We start from the raw sequence: 18,672 nt of genomic DNA, 5'->3' as shown, positions 1-18,672 counted from the left end.
AAAGRTGCTTAACTTTGAGAAAGTTGTAAAAAAAATAAAATCACTTTAAATCTAACTTTATAAACTAGAAGTGGAAATGATTAAGGCTATTATGTATCTTCAAAAAACAATGAAAAAAGACTGTAATGGTGTATTTAATGAAAAATATTGCGATAAAGCTAATGTATTTTAAAATTTAATGAAGATTACCATTTGAAGCGAGTTTGCTCTTTTGTCTTTTTTTTGTATAGGGTGATTCTGGTGCATTTTTCTGGGAGTAACTTTTTCAGAAACTGGGTAAGTAACCTTGAAGAGGCCTATACGAYCATGCAGAGTCAAACCTCACTCCCATTCTACTAAATTTCCATATCAAACTACTCACTAAAAAAAAAGAAAAAAGTCTTTGAAATAGCAAGTGAAATATTAAAAGAGAGATGAATAAGAAAATTTCCATCAAGTACACAATTTTTTTCTAGACATTTCACATAAAACACTAAACTATTGTATCATAAGCACATAATAAGGCACGTAATAAGAAATTAAGTAAATACACAGCAATTTGTTTCAACTATTAGAGATTATAGTGGTACAAAAAGCCTTGAGGTGCAATTCTTTTCCCCCAAAGAAGATTCTACGAAAAACAACTTCTTAAAAAATTTGTCAAACCATGATAAGACCCAAATACTTTCCTCAGGACTGTAAAATCTTATTTTTAAAAGAAATGTATGAAGCTCTTCGAAATCATGACTACTTTCTTTTCTCAATTTCTCAAATCCTATCATAGTAAAAATACCATGAATTAATCATACTAAGCCTCTGATACCACATCTTGAAGAAACTTGTCAAATGTCTTYGACTCCACAGAGAGAAGGCACTGCCTTTCCTCTAATAATTTAACCTCTGTGAATAACATGTAATTTTTAAAAGCTATTTTTTAAAGATCTGCAGAAGTATAAACACTCCTGCAATAAGATAAATACTATTCAATGGACACTCACAGTCAATGCTTGTTTTTCTTCAAGAAAACCAAGCACTATTTCACATTCAAATTAGTGTTTTATCTAAACAGAATAGGCTTACTATTTCAATAGAAATATTATTTATTTGGTATATTATAAAAATGCTAAAAATATTGTGTAAGGCTGACTTGGAACAAAAGGATGTTCTCAAAGTATAATTCTAATCAGGGAATTTGATGATAAATATTGTTGAATATTTAAAGGAACAAAGAAATTTCATAGAAGAATCTTTTTATGGAGAAATATTAAACTTTGACCACATCCTGGCAGCTGAAACTGGAAAATATCATCCCTTGATTCTTTACTGCATGTATAAATACACAAACTCAGAATGAACTTTCTGTTTTAAAAATAAGAGTTGGTCACCGCTGCTAGCGTCTGTCTGATGGTTTTACTAAAACCGTGATGCAGTCATAAAAGGAAAGTTCACAGCAAAGTCAGATTGTAGATTTTGAGAAGGAAACTCTGAGGTGATGTTTTTCTCCAAGGTCATGATTGTGAAGTTCAATGAGAGCCTGCACTGCTTCCTCCACGGAACCCAGCTGGATGAGAGCCATTTTGTGATCTTTCCTTAAGTACAAAAAACACATTATTAATCCTAACTAATTTTTCTCTGCTCTGAGCCAACACAAAGTGATGCAAATATTTTTTCTGATACTTCACTCCTTTGTACTGAGCACTTATATAATGAATCAGAATTAGCCAAGAACATACTAAAACAGACAAAAGTATGAAAATGACTGACAGTCTATAGCCACGGCTGCATCTCAAAGGTAGGCTTTAAAGAGGGCTGAAAGACCTCTAGCAAACACTTGCATACCACATACATCTTGCATATAGGGATTATTCCAGCAGTCATAATCATGTTAGAATAATGCCACCAAGGAGCCTTAATGAATGACACAAAAGCTCCAGTGTCAATTTTTACATGATGCTTTGCAGGAACTTTCTTTTCAAAACCTATTGTTATTCTTACTTTCGTTATGTTTACCTTCCTTTGAACAAATGAGGAATTTGTCAACAGAGAAGATTATAAAAAAAATTAATTGATGTTATATATTTCATTTAATTATGCTAATATAGCATCATATTTAAAATTTAAAGAGTAGGAGTATGGTAAAAATCATTACAGTAATACAGCTTTTGTCTATAGCTACAGGTTTATGTACAGATGGAATTTCCTCCTAAAAAATTAAAAAAGTTGAAAGACTTAAGCATTTTAACTTGAAAACTTACTGGAAGAACTTGCAGGCTTTCACAGTAGATCCAGTACTTGCAAAAAGGTTCTTCAGATCATCAACAGTAACAGAAGGCCTAATTTAAAACAAAAACAAAAAATTGCCAACTTGCATATGAGTACAGAATTCTGTAATAGTACCGAAGTTCCTGTTCTGGCTTCTACAATTAAACCTGACCACCATACAGTATCAGCTTGAGATCAGTCAACATTTTACGCCGAATATCTTAGCTTTGGCACTAAGATTTAGTGCTGCAGTGCACTACAAGGATATTTTTAGATATAATCTTATGTTTTTTCATCCTCCCTCATTCCTTCCCTTTAAAATTCAGAATGCAGAAAAATCACTAAACAGATTTACTAGTAAGCTCAGAAATAGCTTGGGTCTTGTACTCACTACTAACATGCTTTATACATTTTTGGCTTTGAAAGCCAAAAAATATTTTATTTAAAAAAAMCTCTTTTTTCGAATTTCCTACATTGATTTTTCTTATCTGGACATAATTCTATATTTTTTTTGTCTTATTTCCATGTTCCTGTCTGCACAGCTGCAGAACAAGAAAATCCTATGCAGATTTATGATGTTTGACCGTCATTTCACACTTTGTTGACAATATTCTACACTGAAAAGTTTAAGTTTTAAACAACACAATTCTCGATACTACTTTTTATTTTTCTGAAAAAACTTCCCTCCAGATAAGAAATCTAAGTTCTGTTAAAATTGTCATTTAAAATGTATTAAGTGATTAAAAACTGGATCTACATTACATCATAATGCCCATAATACATTTAAGCTAATGCAACTCTTGCACATTATCCACAAAATAATCTGTAACCAAAAAAAAAAAAACAAAAAAAAACCCACAGGTGCAGGATTTAGGATTAGGAAATGAAAAACGAATGCATCTTCTCTAGAAAATATAAACTTTTTTTATAACTCATCAAAAACAGTTTCAATCTTTTATCCTTTTTGCTAATGATGGAAACAGTATATCAGTAACTGTATGAGGGTTTGCTTATTGTTAAATTATACAACAAAATAATATTAATAAATAGTCAGGAAACTATGGAAGGCACAGGAAATTATGCAAGGCAATAGGCAAAGGGCTTATGCCAGACTTTGTATCCTGAAAACACAACCTGAAAACAATCATTTCTCCAAGAGCTGCCCCTACTCACGGGATGTTGGAAAGATGCAGGGTGGCAGATGGAGGAAAGATATTTTGGAAATTCTTGGAGCCAGGCTTCTTAAAGCGATGCAAAGGGCTATTGCTATAGTCCTTAGTCAGACCTTGGTCCTCTTGTCCCTCACGAGGAAGCTGCACTGTATGATGTTTTGAGAGAGTAGCACGGAGCAACTTTCCATACAGCCTCTGTCCATTCAAGTGGCTCATAGCTAACCAATGTATCAGAAATAGGATTTGAACAGGAAAACAGATGAGGGGAGGAGAAGAAAAAAAAAAAAGGATTATTTGAATACTGCTGCCAAKCTGTCTTTAGCATAAAATTTTCCATTCTCTATTTAAGTAGCTACTTCAGTCATTACCAGGTGGGCTAGGTTTGCCTTCGTAATGTTATATCTACAATAAGTATACCGATGCTGTATAACCCATTAACCAAACTGCAACAAAAACGCAAATCATCTTTTCACAGAAGAATATCTCATTATTCTTGAAAAACTATATGTAGAATAAAAACCAGGAAAATTCTAAAATAAAATCTCACAGCATTATTATATAGAGACTTGTGGATTTTTTTGTCAAACCACTATCGATAAACAATTAACATGGAATCCAAGAATTCAATACCAACATACAAAAGCAAGCTTGTATGTAGTAAAATATCACATATTTAATTTATGTTAGCCACTGACAGATGACAAATTCCTAACACACGCTATTTTCATGCTAAATAGTAGCATAAATAAGCCTTAAAAATCCATACCTAGCTGAGCCTGGCTTGCATCTGCCATTTGAACTAAAGCATTTTCTTTTTTGTTAAACATAATCTTCACACGATGCACATCACCATACACACCTGTAGAAATCCAGAAAAGGATATTAGGTCAGGATTAGGATTCAGTTTATTAGGATATTATATTGCTATGAACAGCACATACGGATTTTTTTTTTGATGAAAAACAGTGTTACAAAAAATAGTTAACTCATGAAATCAGCTTGCTTTGAATGAAAAAGAGCATCAAGCCGTTCATTATCTACTGAAGTTCAAAATTTTGAGYCTTCCCTTGCAACAGCCCTATCCTYTGTCACAAAACTGCACATTCATTTTTAACTGCTAATTAGTGCAAAAATATGAAGATCCTCTCAGTCAATACATGAAAGCATTATCCTACTACCAAACATTTTCCACAAAATAACATACGTGACAATTCCATCATTAGCAAATTCCTCTAACAGTTTTTGTTTCCATCCTTTTTTACTTTCTGATTCTTCATAGCATAAAAACAGACATGAACATGCACACCGAAATTCCACTGAAACTCTTAACTGGCTTTGCATTTCAGGTACTTGTGCCCTACAACTACTGAGCACCAACAGTGCATTCCAGCACATTCTCCTTTATGTTTTCTGCATAAGGACCAAAACAGTGCAATGGTAGCTAATGAGCAAATTATGTATATAAATGACATATGTTTTATACCCATAAGATCTTACCAAACAGGATGAAGAGTCCATGTGGTGTGATGACCTGTTTAAATGATAAAACAAGTATACCATTTTTTAAAACAGTGCAAATAAAATAGGAACAGAATCTCTAAGTACAACAAAACAAACACAAGAAATACTKCACATAAACATGTTTCCTGAATTTGTTGAGGTTATTTCCACGAGCCACTGAAGGCATAGAGCCTTCTAATTAGTATACATTTAGTAATCATACAAAACATTTAGACAATGTAACAGTTCAATCTATCATGCTGACGAAGCAGTTATTAAGTGGTTTAATCTAGTTGAATCTACTCTTCTCACACTAGCATTTCATTCACGGAAAAATGAAAGACAATCGCTAAACCAAAAGTAAAAAAGAAAACTCAAGAGCACTTTGTAGGTATTTCTACACAGAAGACAACATCTTAAAAAATAAACCAGCTGCTTCAGAATGTATTTGCTTTTTCCTCAGCTTTTCTTCAATTTTGCCTCCATCTCTGCATATCACCATGCTGGGTTAAAGTTGTGCATTTACTATGTAATTGCTTAGATATGAAGCACAGAGTGGTATTTACATTGTGACCAATTAAAACTGCAAACTGAAGAAGTATTGAATGAAATGGMTTTAATTCACTAAATGCTAGTGTAAAAAGTACCACAAGCACCTGAGAGGATAATCTGTACCCTAAAGTCAGTTTTTATCCAACTGAGGGAAAGCTTTTGACAGCAATAATTACTAACAAAATCTAGGGACCAGTAGTAATACTCTGTCCTATAGCTCCATGCTTTATCCATGTAAATTGAAATTGGAAAGGGAATTTTTGTTCTACAATCACAAGAAACTTGTGAATAAGAGTTCTAACRCAGTTTTCAGAAAAACAGGATGTATATTACTTTAATGAAGCACAGATGTGCAATATTTGAGCTATAGCAGTACGGTTACAAAGTGATCTGTGCCATTTCTGCTATAAAAATAATGAAAGTCCTTTCCTATCAAGTTGTAAGAACAAGAAGGAAAAGATCAGTGCAGATCTACTACGGTGAAGAAAAAAAACAAGTCTACAGAGTTTGCAGTATTCAAGGATGCTCCTGTTCTTATTTCTCTCAAACCCAGGCAATGGTCTAGACAAAACTAGAAATTTCCTATCAGTGCTCTCGAAGGCCCTTTGTTCACAATGTTTTTATCTCCTTTTCTACTCTCTCTAGTTTCCCTCTTCCTATTTCGTATGAAATGAAGAATTTTTTAGGCTTCTCTAATAATGAAAATGCTTTAGGAGGAGTCTTATTAGTAGAGTGTGAGTAGACCAAGTGAATTTATCAGTAGCGTAAGTTGCTTACCTTTTCAAAACAATTCTTATACCTCAGCATAAACTCTTCTCTGATTACTATGTTTACTTACACTGCTACAACAAATGGCAATAACTGTTTCTCAAGTTAATTTGTGCTGATTAGTAGTCTCCCACCACTAGCTGGACCGTTCATTCCTTATCAATACTGCAAATTGTCTCAATCCTAAAAGAGCTGTCCTATTTTTGACACTATCAACAAAATATTAACAGCTTTTATACCTATAGCTGATTTCAAATTTTGGTAAGGATTCTAGCAGTTAATATTACTTTAGTACCTAACCACTTGAAGTGATTCCACCAGCCAGACTTACTTCAGAGTTGAGGTTGCTGACTAGTAAAACAGAATTTCCTGGAACAGCAGTAGCACCTGGGAGAGTCATCCGTCCAGACACTGCAGAATTGGGCATTCCAAGGGGACCAAGTGTTCCAGGAACAGATGGAACCGAAAGACCTGGAAGAGAATTAAGAGTCATATAWTATCTCAAATAAAGTGCTAAAACTTTAGAAAAAATTAGAGGCAGACTTAAGTTTTTTTWAAAAAATCGTAACACTTAATGAAAACAATGTTGTCATGTACTTCACTTACTYCTAATAACCAACTAATAAACTAGGAAGTATCCCTCAGCAGGCAAAGAAATATTCAGTCATAGCAAGGGACCACAGAGGGTCATAAACTGCAATGCAGAAAAGATGAAAAATTATTTACCACAAAAGATAAMCTTGTGGCAGAGAGACAGAAAGTTTTCCTGAGTTTGGAGAACTATTTATTTTTCATTTTCTACCCAGAGAAGGGGAAACTTACTGCTTTATGTTTGAATGTCAAAGACTACTTATGATCTTTAGGAAAAAAAAAAAAGATGATGTAAGAGAAAGTTTCTTCTCTTGCAGGTAATCTTTTTCAAGGTATTTCTTTTGAGATGGGAGATGCATCAACTTATGTTCTTTATTATATAAAAAAAGACTTAATTGAATAGTATGATGTGCAAAGAAAATGAGAATGCCTCAAATGAGCTTTGTATTCTGACTGCTGCATTTGAAAATAAGTGCTGTGTTTTGACAGACCACCAACCTTGATTGCAAACACATTTACACACTTTTAAAGAAAATAGSAACAACTCACTGGTAGCTTGAGCAAAGCCAATGGCTGGGGCAAATCCAGCAGGTCCTGAGTATGAGGAGGAGATAATACCTGAGGCACCTAGAGACAGGACACATATCTAATTAAAACASATTTAATATATTTATAAAATAAACAAGACTTCAGAAATGACATTCAACAACCAATGCTGCTATTTCTACCTACCTCGGGTAGTAGATTGCCTATAAAATGTTAAATGATTGAAATCTCCAATTCTATATTCAAAGAGATAATTTTCAGACTTATTATTTAAATGCAATTATTCAGATTACGTTCAGTTTCCACTYCTAAATGAAGTCATGGCAAAATGCAATGTAAACTAGTTTGATCAGTATAGCATAAATCAATACGCACTGGAGCTTACGCATACACATCTGTGGGACAGTGTTCACTTAATAGTTGCTTTTATTCATAAAATGAAAATACATTTCAGATATTCCCAGAAAGAAAATGCACTCAGGAAGGACRTGTTTCAATGAGCATATACTTACTTTGAAAATATATTTTTTTCACTGTGGTTTTCATCCTATGGCCCTTTGCATCTTCCCAACAGTATTTTTCATGTTCTGGTTTCAGATATTCATTTATACAGAATGGAATTTTCTACTTTCCAAGCAAATTTTACTGGAAGCTAACAATTAGAAATGATTGTTTCAACAGAACCAATAGGGAGTCAGAACACAAACCCATCAAGGGCAACACAACATTAAAAACATATCTGTCTGACGGTGTGTGTTTATTATTAGTAGGGAAGATTTCTTACCAAAGGCAGTGGCTATGCTGGGTTCCAGGGAGGGCTGGCCATCACCAGAAGGAAGGTCAAGGCGAGTGAAATCTCTGCTTTTGTCATTGTTGTACTTTACATTAAGGCTAGTTAACTTGGAGAAATCAATACGCAGAGTGCAGCACGCATTGTAGACGTTCTGGCCATCCAGAGCCTGAGGAAGAATAGTTACGGTTTCTACAGCTCCCACTTCAAATATGTAGTTTCACCTCACAACTGTATTCAAGCAGAAATAATTCTTTTCTGTTTAAGGTGCTGCTTTAAAATGTCAAAAGGTGGAAAATCATGCTGTTACTACCCTTTCCAAAATATGCTCTGGAGAGTATTACCAYAGTCCAATACTTAGTAAGAATTACTTTGCTTTGTGACAATGTATGACACACAACTTCAAGGATAACTTGCATTCCTAGATGTGCTTCTATCTTACTTGTCTCACACTCAATACATAGTGCTGGTAGTGACACTAATTTTGATATCTTACTATGCACCAGGAGCAAAGAAATACACACTTTTATAATTCTCTCTTTCATATTACAAAAATGAAAATCCACCTTTTGAGTCGCGATTTTGCTCAAAGAAATCATTGAAGTAGCAATTTCTCCAGAGACACAACATAAAAAAAAAACAGGAATAGAGAAAAGGAAAAAAAGACACTCTGAAGCTACTCTTTGGTCATAAATTATAGAATTATAATTTCAGTTTAATATATATTCATAGCAGTAACAAAATACATTTACCTGAATTTTTAATCAGGTATCATTCATTATTAATGCTATTTTAATATTCTAATACTATAAGAAAAAAAGGGTAATAAACAATATATAGATCAACTACCTTTATTAATTCATGATATATACTTAATCTTGAAAACACAATAGATTTATCTACTAGGCAACTAATGGAAAACTAGACAAATAAAACAAACACATATCAGCTGAATACACTACACTTACCATTTTGGCATAGTGTGCATTCATTGGATCAGCATATTGAAGCAAAACTTGAAATTGACTGTTCTTTGTGAAGGTGATAATCTTCAAGACAGTTCCAAATTTAGAGAAAATCTRAGAAGGAAAAATATGTAAACTTTTTCAAAACATGAAGAATCCATCCACATTAAAAACTAGCAATTTAATATTTTCTGTAATTTTGGAAGAGCAGTTTCTGCTCTGAGAGCTGAACAGAATTTTTTTTTTCTGTCAGAATTTTGCTTCAGAAAATGTTAGAAAATGTTGATAAGGAGGGGAGGAGGGATAAAACTTCCAGAAGAGCTAGCAATGAATGTTCAACAAACAGTGTTTAAGTTCACCCTAAATAGRCCCTTATTCAGTGCCTACAAAGATACTGTTGATAATGAAAGTGAATGCTTGAAAAATGGAATGTCACAAGCTGATAGAAACAGTGACAGCAAACTGCCTTTGGAGATATCAATATTTAAAATTCTATATGTCAAATAAGTTCTGCAAATTTAGTGGATGAAAGTACAGTCTAATATAGCTCTTGTCTCTACAGATTAGTTGCGCAAAAGCAAAACTAGATAAACTAGAAGTTAAGGAAGAAAAAAATATCCAGTTTGGGTCCTCAAATTTTCAATTGAATGGTATTTATCACATGTGCAAGCTCTATAGAAGATTTTTACATGCTGAAACTACATGCAAAGTTTAAAAATCAGAATGTTCCRTATACAGGTACATGAAAGGATGCTCTCAAAAAAATAAGAAAAAAAGCATTATTAGTCTGCATCATGCAAAAAGACTTAGGTCCTATGGAACAGTGGGAAAAGCAACAACAACAAGACTTTGGGAAGGAAGTACTGACAACAAATTTAAGCCAGATGTACAGTGCCAGCAAAAGAGTAATTGAAAAGGTAAATCAATATTGAGTTTTAGAGCAAACTATCATAAATAATGCAAAATAATACGGTAGTCAGGAAAGCAGAAATCCCATCTTGCCCCAGAAAAGTGTTAATCCTGGAACAGACAGAAACGCCAGGTATGCTCAAGCACCTCTTATCAATCAAGAAAGCCTAGAACCATGGATACAAGACACACTGTCCTAAATCTTTGTGGTCTCTTCTCTCTCAGTTTTTATGCTAGCTTAAATTTAGCTCTTGGGCTCACAAAGCACTTCTCAACAGCCAAGCTCCGGACTCTGAGTGTGAGCTTTYCCTTGTATATTTTTACATAAGCAAATAAACCTTTGTAAGGTAATGAAATTGAATGTATACTGATTTATTTTTAAACTGAAATCCAATGTATATGTATCAACATTGTTTCTACACACATAACTCTGAATATTTGCTATTTTGCAATAAATATTTTTAAGTAAATTTGGTTTAAAAAAGGTGAAAATGTTCCTAACAAGCGGTTATAATTCACAATATATTATCTAATTTTGGATGACAATTTACAGTATTCTATATAATACTACCATAATCAAGGAAATTTTGCATTTTCATTAACCTTATCACACTGTTAAAAATGTGACCTTGTAGCTATCTACCATACACAAAATACTATTCTAATTAGAAGAGAGTGTGCCTTGCTAAAAATTCCAAAGAGGATTACTTTTCAAACATAACTCAGCTATTTTTGCAGTAGATTTAGAATACTGAATACGGGTCTCTGAGCAACATGAAATACAGTTTTGCTGCAATTAATTATTAGTTTTATTAAAGTAACTGAGCATAAGCTCCAGTTCTTCTGCCTGCTTATTAGCATAGCATCCAGGGTTAGGTCCAGGAACAGCTTTTGCASTGTTAAAACTATTAGAGCTTCCATAACCATGGAAGTTAGTACACTCGGAATAATCTGAGAACAAGTAATATTAAAATATTAAGATATTCATGCGTTTACAAACAATGAGTGAACAACACTAAAATTCAAACAAAATATATAACCATGCTAATTGGTACCCCAAAGTCTGAACATAAGTGTGTTAGATAACTGGTCTCATGGGGTGACACAGGGGAAAAAGAGTAAACATAAAAAAGCAGAGGAAAAAAGACTGTATTTTACAATCATTGTGTGAAATGCTTAAGGGGAGCTCCAATGAGAACAAATGCAAAAAATTTCCCGACAGAACCGTTTATCTTTGAAAGAGATTCCCAATCATTTTAAACCACATTAATAGAGATCCAATAGATCCAATGTATTTGTGGTGTGTTTTCTGTTGCCAAACTTACTGGTTCTTTCAAAAACTTCAAGTATGAAAACCTTATGTGATATCCAAAGGAAGTGCTAATAAAATTTTCAGGCACTTAGAAATGGTCTCCAAGAGTTACTGCCTTTAAGCGTTTAGGTATCGACAACTCCCCTGCAGGGTTACAGTAAAGTCTTCCACAGCTATAATCCCAAATTAGCTTGGAGTGAAGTAGCTGACATTCTACCATTTGAAGAAAAACTGAATATATTCAAAATAATATATATGTCAAATATATTATATATATATCCAAAAATATTAGTAAAAATATTTGTCCAAATAATTATATTAACACAAAATATTGCCTCCAGAGAAAAAAAGAGAAGAAATTAAACCATCAAACATAATGCAAACTGCAACATTTACTTGGTATGAAGAGTGCTAAAGTATTTGCATACAAATTTGCATTCATACAAATCACTATTTCACTTCCCTGTAATTTTGGCATATGTTAGAAGTAGCAACACCCCATGTTGGTTGCTGCTAGGTCACAATTCTGACTTTCATCTTAATCAACAAAATAAAGAAGTGAAAGATAACACGAAAAACTGTTTATGGAACGATTGAAGCCTTGATCCATAAATTACAACAAATAGCTTTTGAAACTACAGTTTTCACTCAAACTAAGAAATCAAAATAAGGGYCCAATAAAAAGTTAAAAGTTAATAGTGTAAATCTTTTAACAAATTAGTCCTCATTACCTGATACAGCACTTCCAAAGTGACAGGATAGAAAAGATTTTCAACAATGATTCGAAGAACAGAACTTTGACCTGGAAGGAGCCTAAATTCAGTAGCAAGGGCCCCTGTGATAGCCAGGCTTCCAGACTGCACAGCATTCACAGCTTGCAATGCAGCTTGAGTTCTCTGAAATGGGAAACACATGGGAGAATTAACCTACACTTGCAAAAGTTATACATAAGTAAAAGTTCTTTTTCAAATAAAACATAACAAATTTTTTAAACTACTTCCCCTTTATCTGACTACTCATCAGAATTCCAGGTGAGCAGTAGGTAAGTCAATACTCCTCCCTTTGCTTCCCCAGCCCCCAAAACAAGTCATATCATACTTGCACAGAATACAGGTATGATATTCTGAAAACCTACATCATCATTTGAGGAAGGTAAAAGATTTTTAGTTATATGTTTATCGCTTTTTTTTTTATCTTAATGCCCTATAAATGCAATTTTGCACTCTTTCTGTATATTTTTTGTCATTGAATAGATGTATATTCTAAGAAATCATTATCACAACTATATGTCAGTGGATAAACAACCAGTGAGCACACCAACAACCATTTCCTGAGCTGCATGAGGATTTCTTTCTCTTCACAAGCTATGTTTTGCTGGTAAGAAGCTTGAAGGTGCTTACCATGCTCTTTTTTTCCCAGTCAAGCTTCTCCCCACAAAATAACTCTTTAGATCTTACTTTTCAAGTTGATGATCTGGGACCTGGRGGTCCCTACGGTCATTTTTAGCAGGCTTTTTTCCAAAACATCTTCAGGCTACCTTTGAGAGATCTATGGGAGTATTTTCTTTCCAGATATACTTGCAGCTTGAAGCCATATCTCCATTAGATTATTGCCTTGGAAGATAGACTAAACAYGGCATAGATACAGTTGTTGTCTACTTTTGTAAACATTCAGTTCTGTAAAAACTGTCCTCAGGCCTGAGCTGCTGCACTAAAAGGTCTGTAACACACTGCTCAGCTGGTCTGCTAAAGATACCCAAAAATTTGAACAGAATTCAAATGCAAGWGATATAAGTGAAGAGAAAACAATACATATATTTAAAGGTAAATGATATTAACAGGAGCACAAAGCAGAGGCTGAGTTACATATTAAGTTGAAAATGCTGTGAGATACAAAATGTCTTATTTTCAAATACAAGTGTAGTTTTCCCTTATTATGGAAATATATTATTAAATATGTGTTATTTTTTAATAACAAACCRATCCAACAACCTTGGATGAGAAATGATACAAATAACCTTTAGCAGATCGAGAAACCAGATGTCAGTGACTTTCATACCAACATAAATTAAAAATAAGCACTGTTTTGGTGTCAATCACAAYTTGCAAATTTCCTACAGAAGACAAAATTGATATACAAGTGGCATAGGTTTACATAAGTAAAAGACAGGCCAAATGCCTGGAATTTAAAAATTTAAGTGGTTTTCAACTGTAATATGATGATTTGTATATGTTGATCTTATTCTGAAAAACACCCTTATTTCCTTCTTTCAAAATTAGAATAAAAATTAGTTATCTGCAGGGMTCAGTTTACATTCTTAAGAAATCAGTTTTAACTGCTTTAAAAAAATAAGGTGCTTAGCTTTTTATATAASTCTGGTGCTGGGTTTATACAACATCATCTGTATGTATCATTGRAAATATTTTATTCTATCTATATCCAGTGAATTTAAGTTAGCATTARAAACCTGAATACAACTGAAAGACTTGAGATTTCCTGTTTGCGATTTTGGTCAGTCCTTGGAAATAGATGTTGGACCTCTTGTAAGTTGCCTTCATATGATCTGTATTCACTATTATTATAAGATGYCTTGCAAAAACATTGACCTCAAATTAACTACAGATATGTACTTTCTAGGCAAAATGAGCTCATAATGCTTCAGGYGCGCTTTCTCCCTCTTGTGTTACTCATAACATCTACAGCCACAAGGAAAGAATTTTACTTTAACAACATCTATGAAAATGAAACAATGCATTCTTGTGATACATGTGCTACTGTGTTATTCATATAGGAGCAGGAAAAAAATCCTAATCACTTAGTGAAAAGAATTTACTGCAGAAGGCTGTCTCTCTATATTCTGAAGCTATTGAGAGCTGTTACCCAATGTTAAAACTTAAGAATGAGAAAAGTTCTTTCAAAACATACTAAACTGCTTACTAACTGTAGTATCAGTAACCAGGTATGCTAAGAGCAMAGAATATAAAAAAGTCCACAGAAAACTGAAGCTAGAAACATAAGTATGCCAAGRTAACTTAAGGGGCTAAGAAAACACTAAAACAGTAAAAACATCACACAAACATTGCACTAAAGCAAAATAAGCCTCCAAAAGACAGATTTCATAGCACATAAAAAAAAAAAAATGTAATCAGGCAAAATGTTCTGACTTCTTTAAATAATTTATCTCTAGATAAATTATTTGTCTCTAGAACGTAGCAGTGCTAGATGGAGTATTTTCCATGCAGATCAGTATTAGGCACAGTCATGTGTATTTTATGCAGTCCCATAACCAACTGCATTGTAAATTACTGCTTTAACAGTGAAGTTTTCATTGAACTCTAGCTTCTTAGTAATCATAAAAGTGCTTTTCCAACTGCAGGTGTTGGAAGGGCACAGATAAGAAAAAAATAACTGCACCATTGACAAAAGTAACAATATTTTGAGATAACTGTATCACTCTTTGAACACATTCAGGTATTCAAAAATACCTATGGCATAAATATTTGCCTTCTGATGTAATTTTCAGTACTGAGTCAGTCCTATATTTGAAAACAACTGGATAATTAAACGATTGGGGCAGAAACGAGCGAGAGTGCGAAGTTTTTTGATCTACAAAGAGTGCAGATGAACCACAAGATTGTCTAAACCCCACACTTGAGAAGCTGAAGTTGGTGGAGTGGAAAGATAGTGGTAAGAAGAGCCTTGTTTATTCAGTTTAGCCTCGGATTTGCACTTTGTTATGAATATTGCTTTGCAGCAAGTAATCTTTATTCCAAGGAGGGCATAGTACTGGGTCTTGTAGTTTACACATGATTTTTTTTTAAACTCTTAAGCCTTGAAGGTTTCAAAAAAAAAAAAGAGCCAAAATCTTTTTATGTAAATGGATTTTATAATTTATGTAAATTGATATTAAAAATYGAATACTGAACTGCAACTGCTTTAAGTGTTACCATTATCACCCAGACTTTCTACTTTCAAAACAAGCCATTGCTAATACGCAGCATAAGTAGCAGTCTTGAGAATGACCAAGGGATTCTATCATCAAATTCTATAATCAGACTTTATGTTTGGAAGCAACCAAAAGCTTTCTATTTCAGAGAAAAAATGAGAAAGCTTTTCTGCTTTGAAAGGCGTAAAAATGTGTTCTCAAAATCACAGTACCATGGTTATTTGGAAATAATGAAATAGATAACACCATTTCTAAGATAACTGAGCTTCTGTCCGTGATTCCTTAAAATACAGTGACCCAATCTAAGAGTTCGCTGTTACTGAGATTCAGAGATTCTGCTGTATTCTTCCTTTTGTAACAGGCTAATTCAACATGTTAATCTTCCTCCCCCAAACCAAACAAACCAACAAAACAACAACAACAAACTTCTTCTGTTGCCAAGTTATGGACAGAATCACTCAGAAGAATCCAGGAAGCACCAGACATGAGACAGATCAGATAAAGAACAGAGAAAAGCCACAGAGCTGCAGGCAGAAGGATGGATGAGCCAGACCCTCTCCTTTCGGCAGCAATTAGCTGTTAGGCGAGCTCAGTTACTCACGGAACTACCGCCTCAGGAATTCCTCAAGTTTTTTAGTTTTTAGTACTGTTATATTTAACAACAAATATCTATAATAATGGAGTTGTCCATCTCTTATCTCTTACTAAGCTTGGACTAGAAGTCAATTTGCATTATCACAGCCATGAGAAACTTTTTTCCGTAAGTCTTATGATTATTTTTTTATGTAAAAAAAGTAACATCAGGAAGGATAACCTCTTTGGCCATGCAGTTAGTTCACTCTACATTTGTAAGACGTGACATGCCATTTAAGAAAGAGAAGAACAGCTGTTTACTGCAAAATTGACTGTAGGAATAAGAGGTACAAGAAATATTTTAAATGTGTCATTATCTACAGTTTCTTGGCACTAYGTTCTTGGAACTACTGAAAGACAGAAAAATAATTTTGCAGCAATCTTTTTCATATGTTAACTGATAGGAAATGGAGCCTTGAGGAATTCATTAGTTCTATCTATTAATTCCTAACAAAATGAGATTCTTAGGATCTATAAAGGCACAGAACCTGAAGTACTTGTTCTTTCACATTTTGATTCATGCATTTTATGTTTGGGCAGCAAAAAGGATGGCTGTCCTGGGGGGCATTAGTATTCACACAGAACCTCCTGGAAGATGTAAATGTTTCCTCCACAAAAAAAAAATTGTGCTTAATGCTCAAGTCTCTAGAGGAGAATATGGCAAATAATKAAGTCTTCAGCACCAAATACAAACTGGGAAATTCCTAGAAGAAGCAGTGAACTTTCAAGTAATACTACTACAGTTGTGTCTCACAGATGACAAAGTAAAGAAAGAGTTAGCCCAAGCAGGACTTAAAGTAAAAGGTCAACCATGCAGGAACACAATGGGTAGATTTGCTTTTTTCAAAAACGTCCATCCATCACTGTTAGCAGAACCGATTTTCCTTACTTACAAGGTTGTTCCTTTCCAGCTGCATTTCAGGTTCCACACTCACTTTATATAGGCAAGGTAGCTGCACCTCAAGTCTCTGATCAGCTAAAACAGAATAACTGGTAGGGTTGGCAGGGAACTCTGAAGACTGTTTAGTCCAACTCCTCTGCTCAAAGCAGGGTCAATTACAGCAGGTCGTTCAGGGGCTTTTCTCATTAGATATGACCATCTCCAAGGCTGGCTACTCCATAACCTTTCCAGTCAATATGTTCSTCTGTTGGATAAACCCTTTGAACAAACCTCATCATAAAACCCATTTTTAAAAAATGCTTAAGTCAAACTTTCCTCATTTCATTTTGTGCCCACTGCCTATCATGCTGCCACTGGCACTACTATGTTCCATACCTCCCTCCATCACACATGATGCGTGTACACACTGCCAAGATCTGCCCCACTTTTCTTCTCCAYACTGAACTATCCCTGCATGGCAGAGGGGACAATCACTGCCCTCCACAGGCTGGTAACGCGCTGCTAGTCCAGCGCAGGCTGCTGCTGCCTTGCTCTACTGCAAGGGCCAATACATTGTACATCAGCACTGCTGGGTTCTTCTCTGCAAAGTTACCAACCTGTACATTGCCAGTCTGTCCAGGAAGATGTTATGAGAGACAGAGCCAAAAGCCCTAATCAAGATTACATCCTGTGCTCACCCCCAAGCATTGAGCCTCATTGCAGAAAGCTGTTAGACTGCTCAGGAGGGACCTTTCAAAGACAATCCACAACATGGGCCAGCTCAGGTCCACTTTGTTTAAATGGCATCTAATCCACCAGGGCTAAACCTTCATAGGTTCTGACCTTCCCTTCAGTCTCACGGGCTTTGGATTCTTGAGGGCAGCTCCTACCAGTAAACGTACAAAGAGGGTACCCCATACCTCTGCCTTGTTCATGCGCTTCATCATCAGAGCCCCTGAATCATTAGCAGTGGGGCCAATATTTTTGCCTACTTATCTTTTGCTGCTGATAAGACTGTAGAAGCTCTTCCTGCTGCCGTCCACATCCTCACTGAAGGCTTTGGTTTTCCCTGCATGCTCAGGCAGTGCTTCCATATTTCTCCTGCATCACCTGTCCCTGCTTCCACCTCTTTCATGCTTCCTTTCTATGTTTGAATTTTGTCAGGAGTTCCTTGTTCATCTGTGCAGGTCTCCTGCTACCTTTGCTTAACTTCCTCTCATCAAGATGGACCACTCTTCAGCTTAAGGTCCTTCACAGCACTTCTACTCTGCTGGAATGAATGGAAAGCTTACAGTCCAGTTTGCAACTAAGGGAGATAGAAGTTGACTTTAGAAGTTGACTGCAGATGTAGTATTAGCAGAAAGAAGTTTGCTTATTTGTTAGTAATACAAGTGCAATTCTGCCCTCTTAAACGGAAATATTATACTTACAGCCTGATTAGGTAGATTGTCAGTCTTAAGTTCTCTGTGATTGGAAAACTGAATATAAACAGGTTGACTACGGAGCTGAGGTGTAACAGGAGTATAATAGTTCACCATAGTAACAGCAGCTTCTTCAGAAGCCATTTCCAAAAAAGCCTGGAATGAACATACAGAAGTTTTCAATGTTCTTTTGGTTACATGAAAAAAGAAAGCATCAAAGCATTACTCCCAATTCCATTCTCACTAAAAAAACCCATGTGAAAGTATAGTAGTGTTTTTGCTCAGTATTTAAATACATGTGCACTTGTGTGTGTGTGTGGTAATGGGGCTGCTTTGTAAGGTGTTTATAAAAATGATTTAAGTACAATAAATCATTAAAGAAGAGATGGAATAAATATAACATTAGCTATGCTACTATCACTTCACACAAGGATTAAACAAAAACT

The 18,672-nt window shown here is 34.7% G+C and overlaps 1 protein-coding gene across 4 annotated transcripts in view; it reads right to left on the bottom strand.

Moving 5' to 3' along the window:
• Positions 1 to 1,046: 1,046 nt before the first annotated feature.
• PTBP3 (polypyrimidine tract binding protein 3) overlaps positions 1,047 to 18,672 on the bottom strand; it is a 42,835-nt gene continuing 25,209 nt past the window's right edge. For all 4 annotated transcript variants that reach the window (XM_026040784.1, XM_026040785.1, XM_026040783.1 and 1 more), the window contains exons 6-16: positions 18,236 to 18,382; positions 12,078 to 12,242; positions 9,129 to 9,239; positions 8,155 to 8,329; positions 7,374 to 7,451; positions 6,565 to 6,704; positions 4,911 to 4,944; positions 4,180 to 4,272; positions 3,415 to 3,631; positions 2,235 to 2,312; positions 1,047 to 1,568 (exon numbers count right to left, since the gene is read on the bottom strand). In XM_026040784.1, coding sequence (XP_025896569.1) covers positions 1,436 to 1,568; positions 2,235 to 2,312; positions 3,415 to 3,631; positions 4,180 to 4,272; positions 4,911 to 4,944; positions 6,565 to 6,704; positions 7,374 to 7,451; positions 8,155 to 8,329; positions 9,129 to 9,239; positions 12,078 to 12,242; positions 18,236 to 18,382 — 1,371 coding nt within the window. In that variant the 3' untranslated portion in view covers positions 1,047 to 1,435. The remainder of the gene's footprint in view (positions 1,569 to 2,234; positions 2,313 to 3,414; positions 3,632 to 4,179; positions 4,273 to 4,910; positions 4,945 to 6,564; positions 6,705 to 7,373; positions 7,452 to 8,154; positions 8,330 to 9,128; positions 9,240 to 12,077; positions 12,243 to 18,235; positions 18,383 to 18,672) is intronic.

The sequence above is a fragment of the Nothoprocta perdicaria genome, unplaced genomic scaffold, assembly GCF_003342845.1.
Source record: "Nothoprocta perdicaria isolate Ctin4 unplaced genomic scaffold, notPer1 scaffold_266, whole genome shotgun sequence".
NCBI lineage: Eukaryota > Metazoa > Chordata > Aves > Tinamiformes > Tinamidae > Nothoprocta > Nothoprocta perdicaria.
The sequence above is the reverse complement of the archived record's forward strand: the minus strand, read 5'-3'. Positions and strand labels throughout refer to the sequence as shown.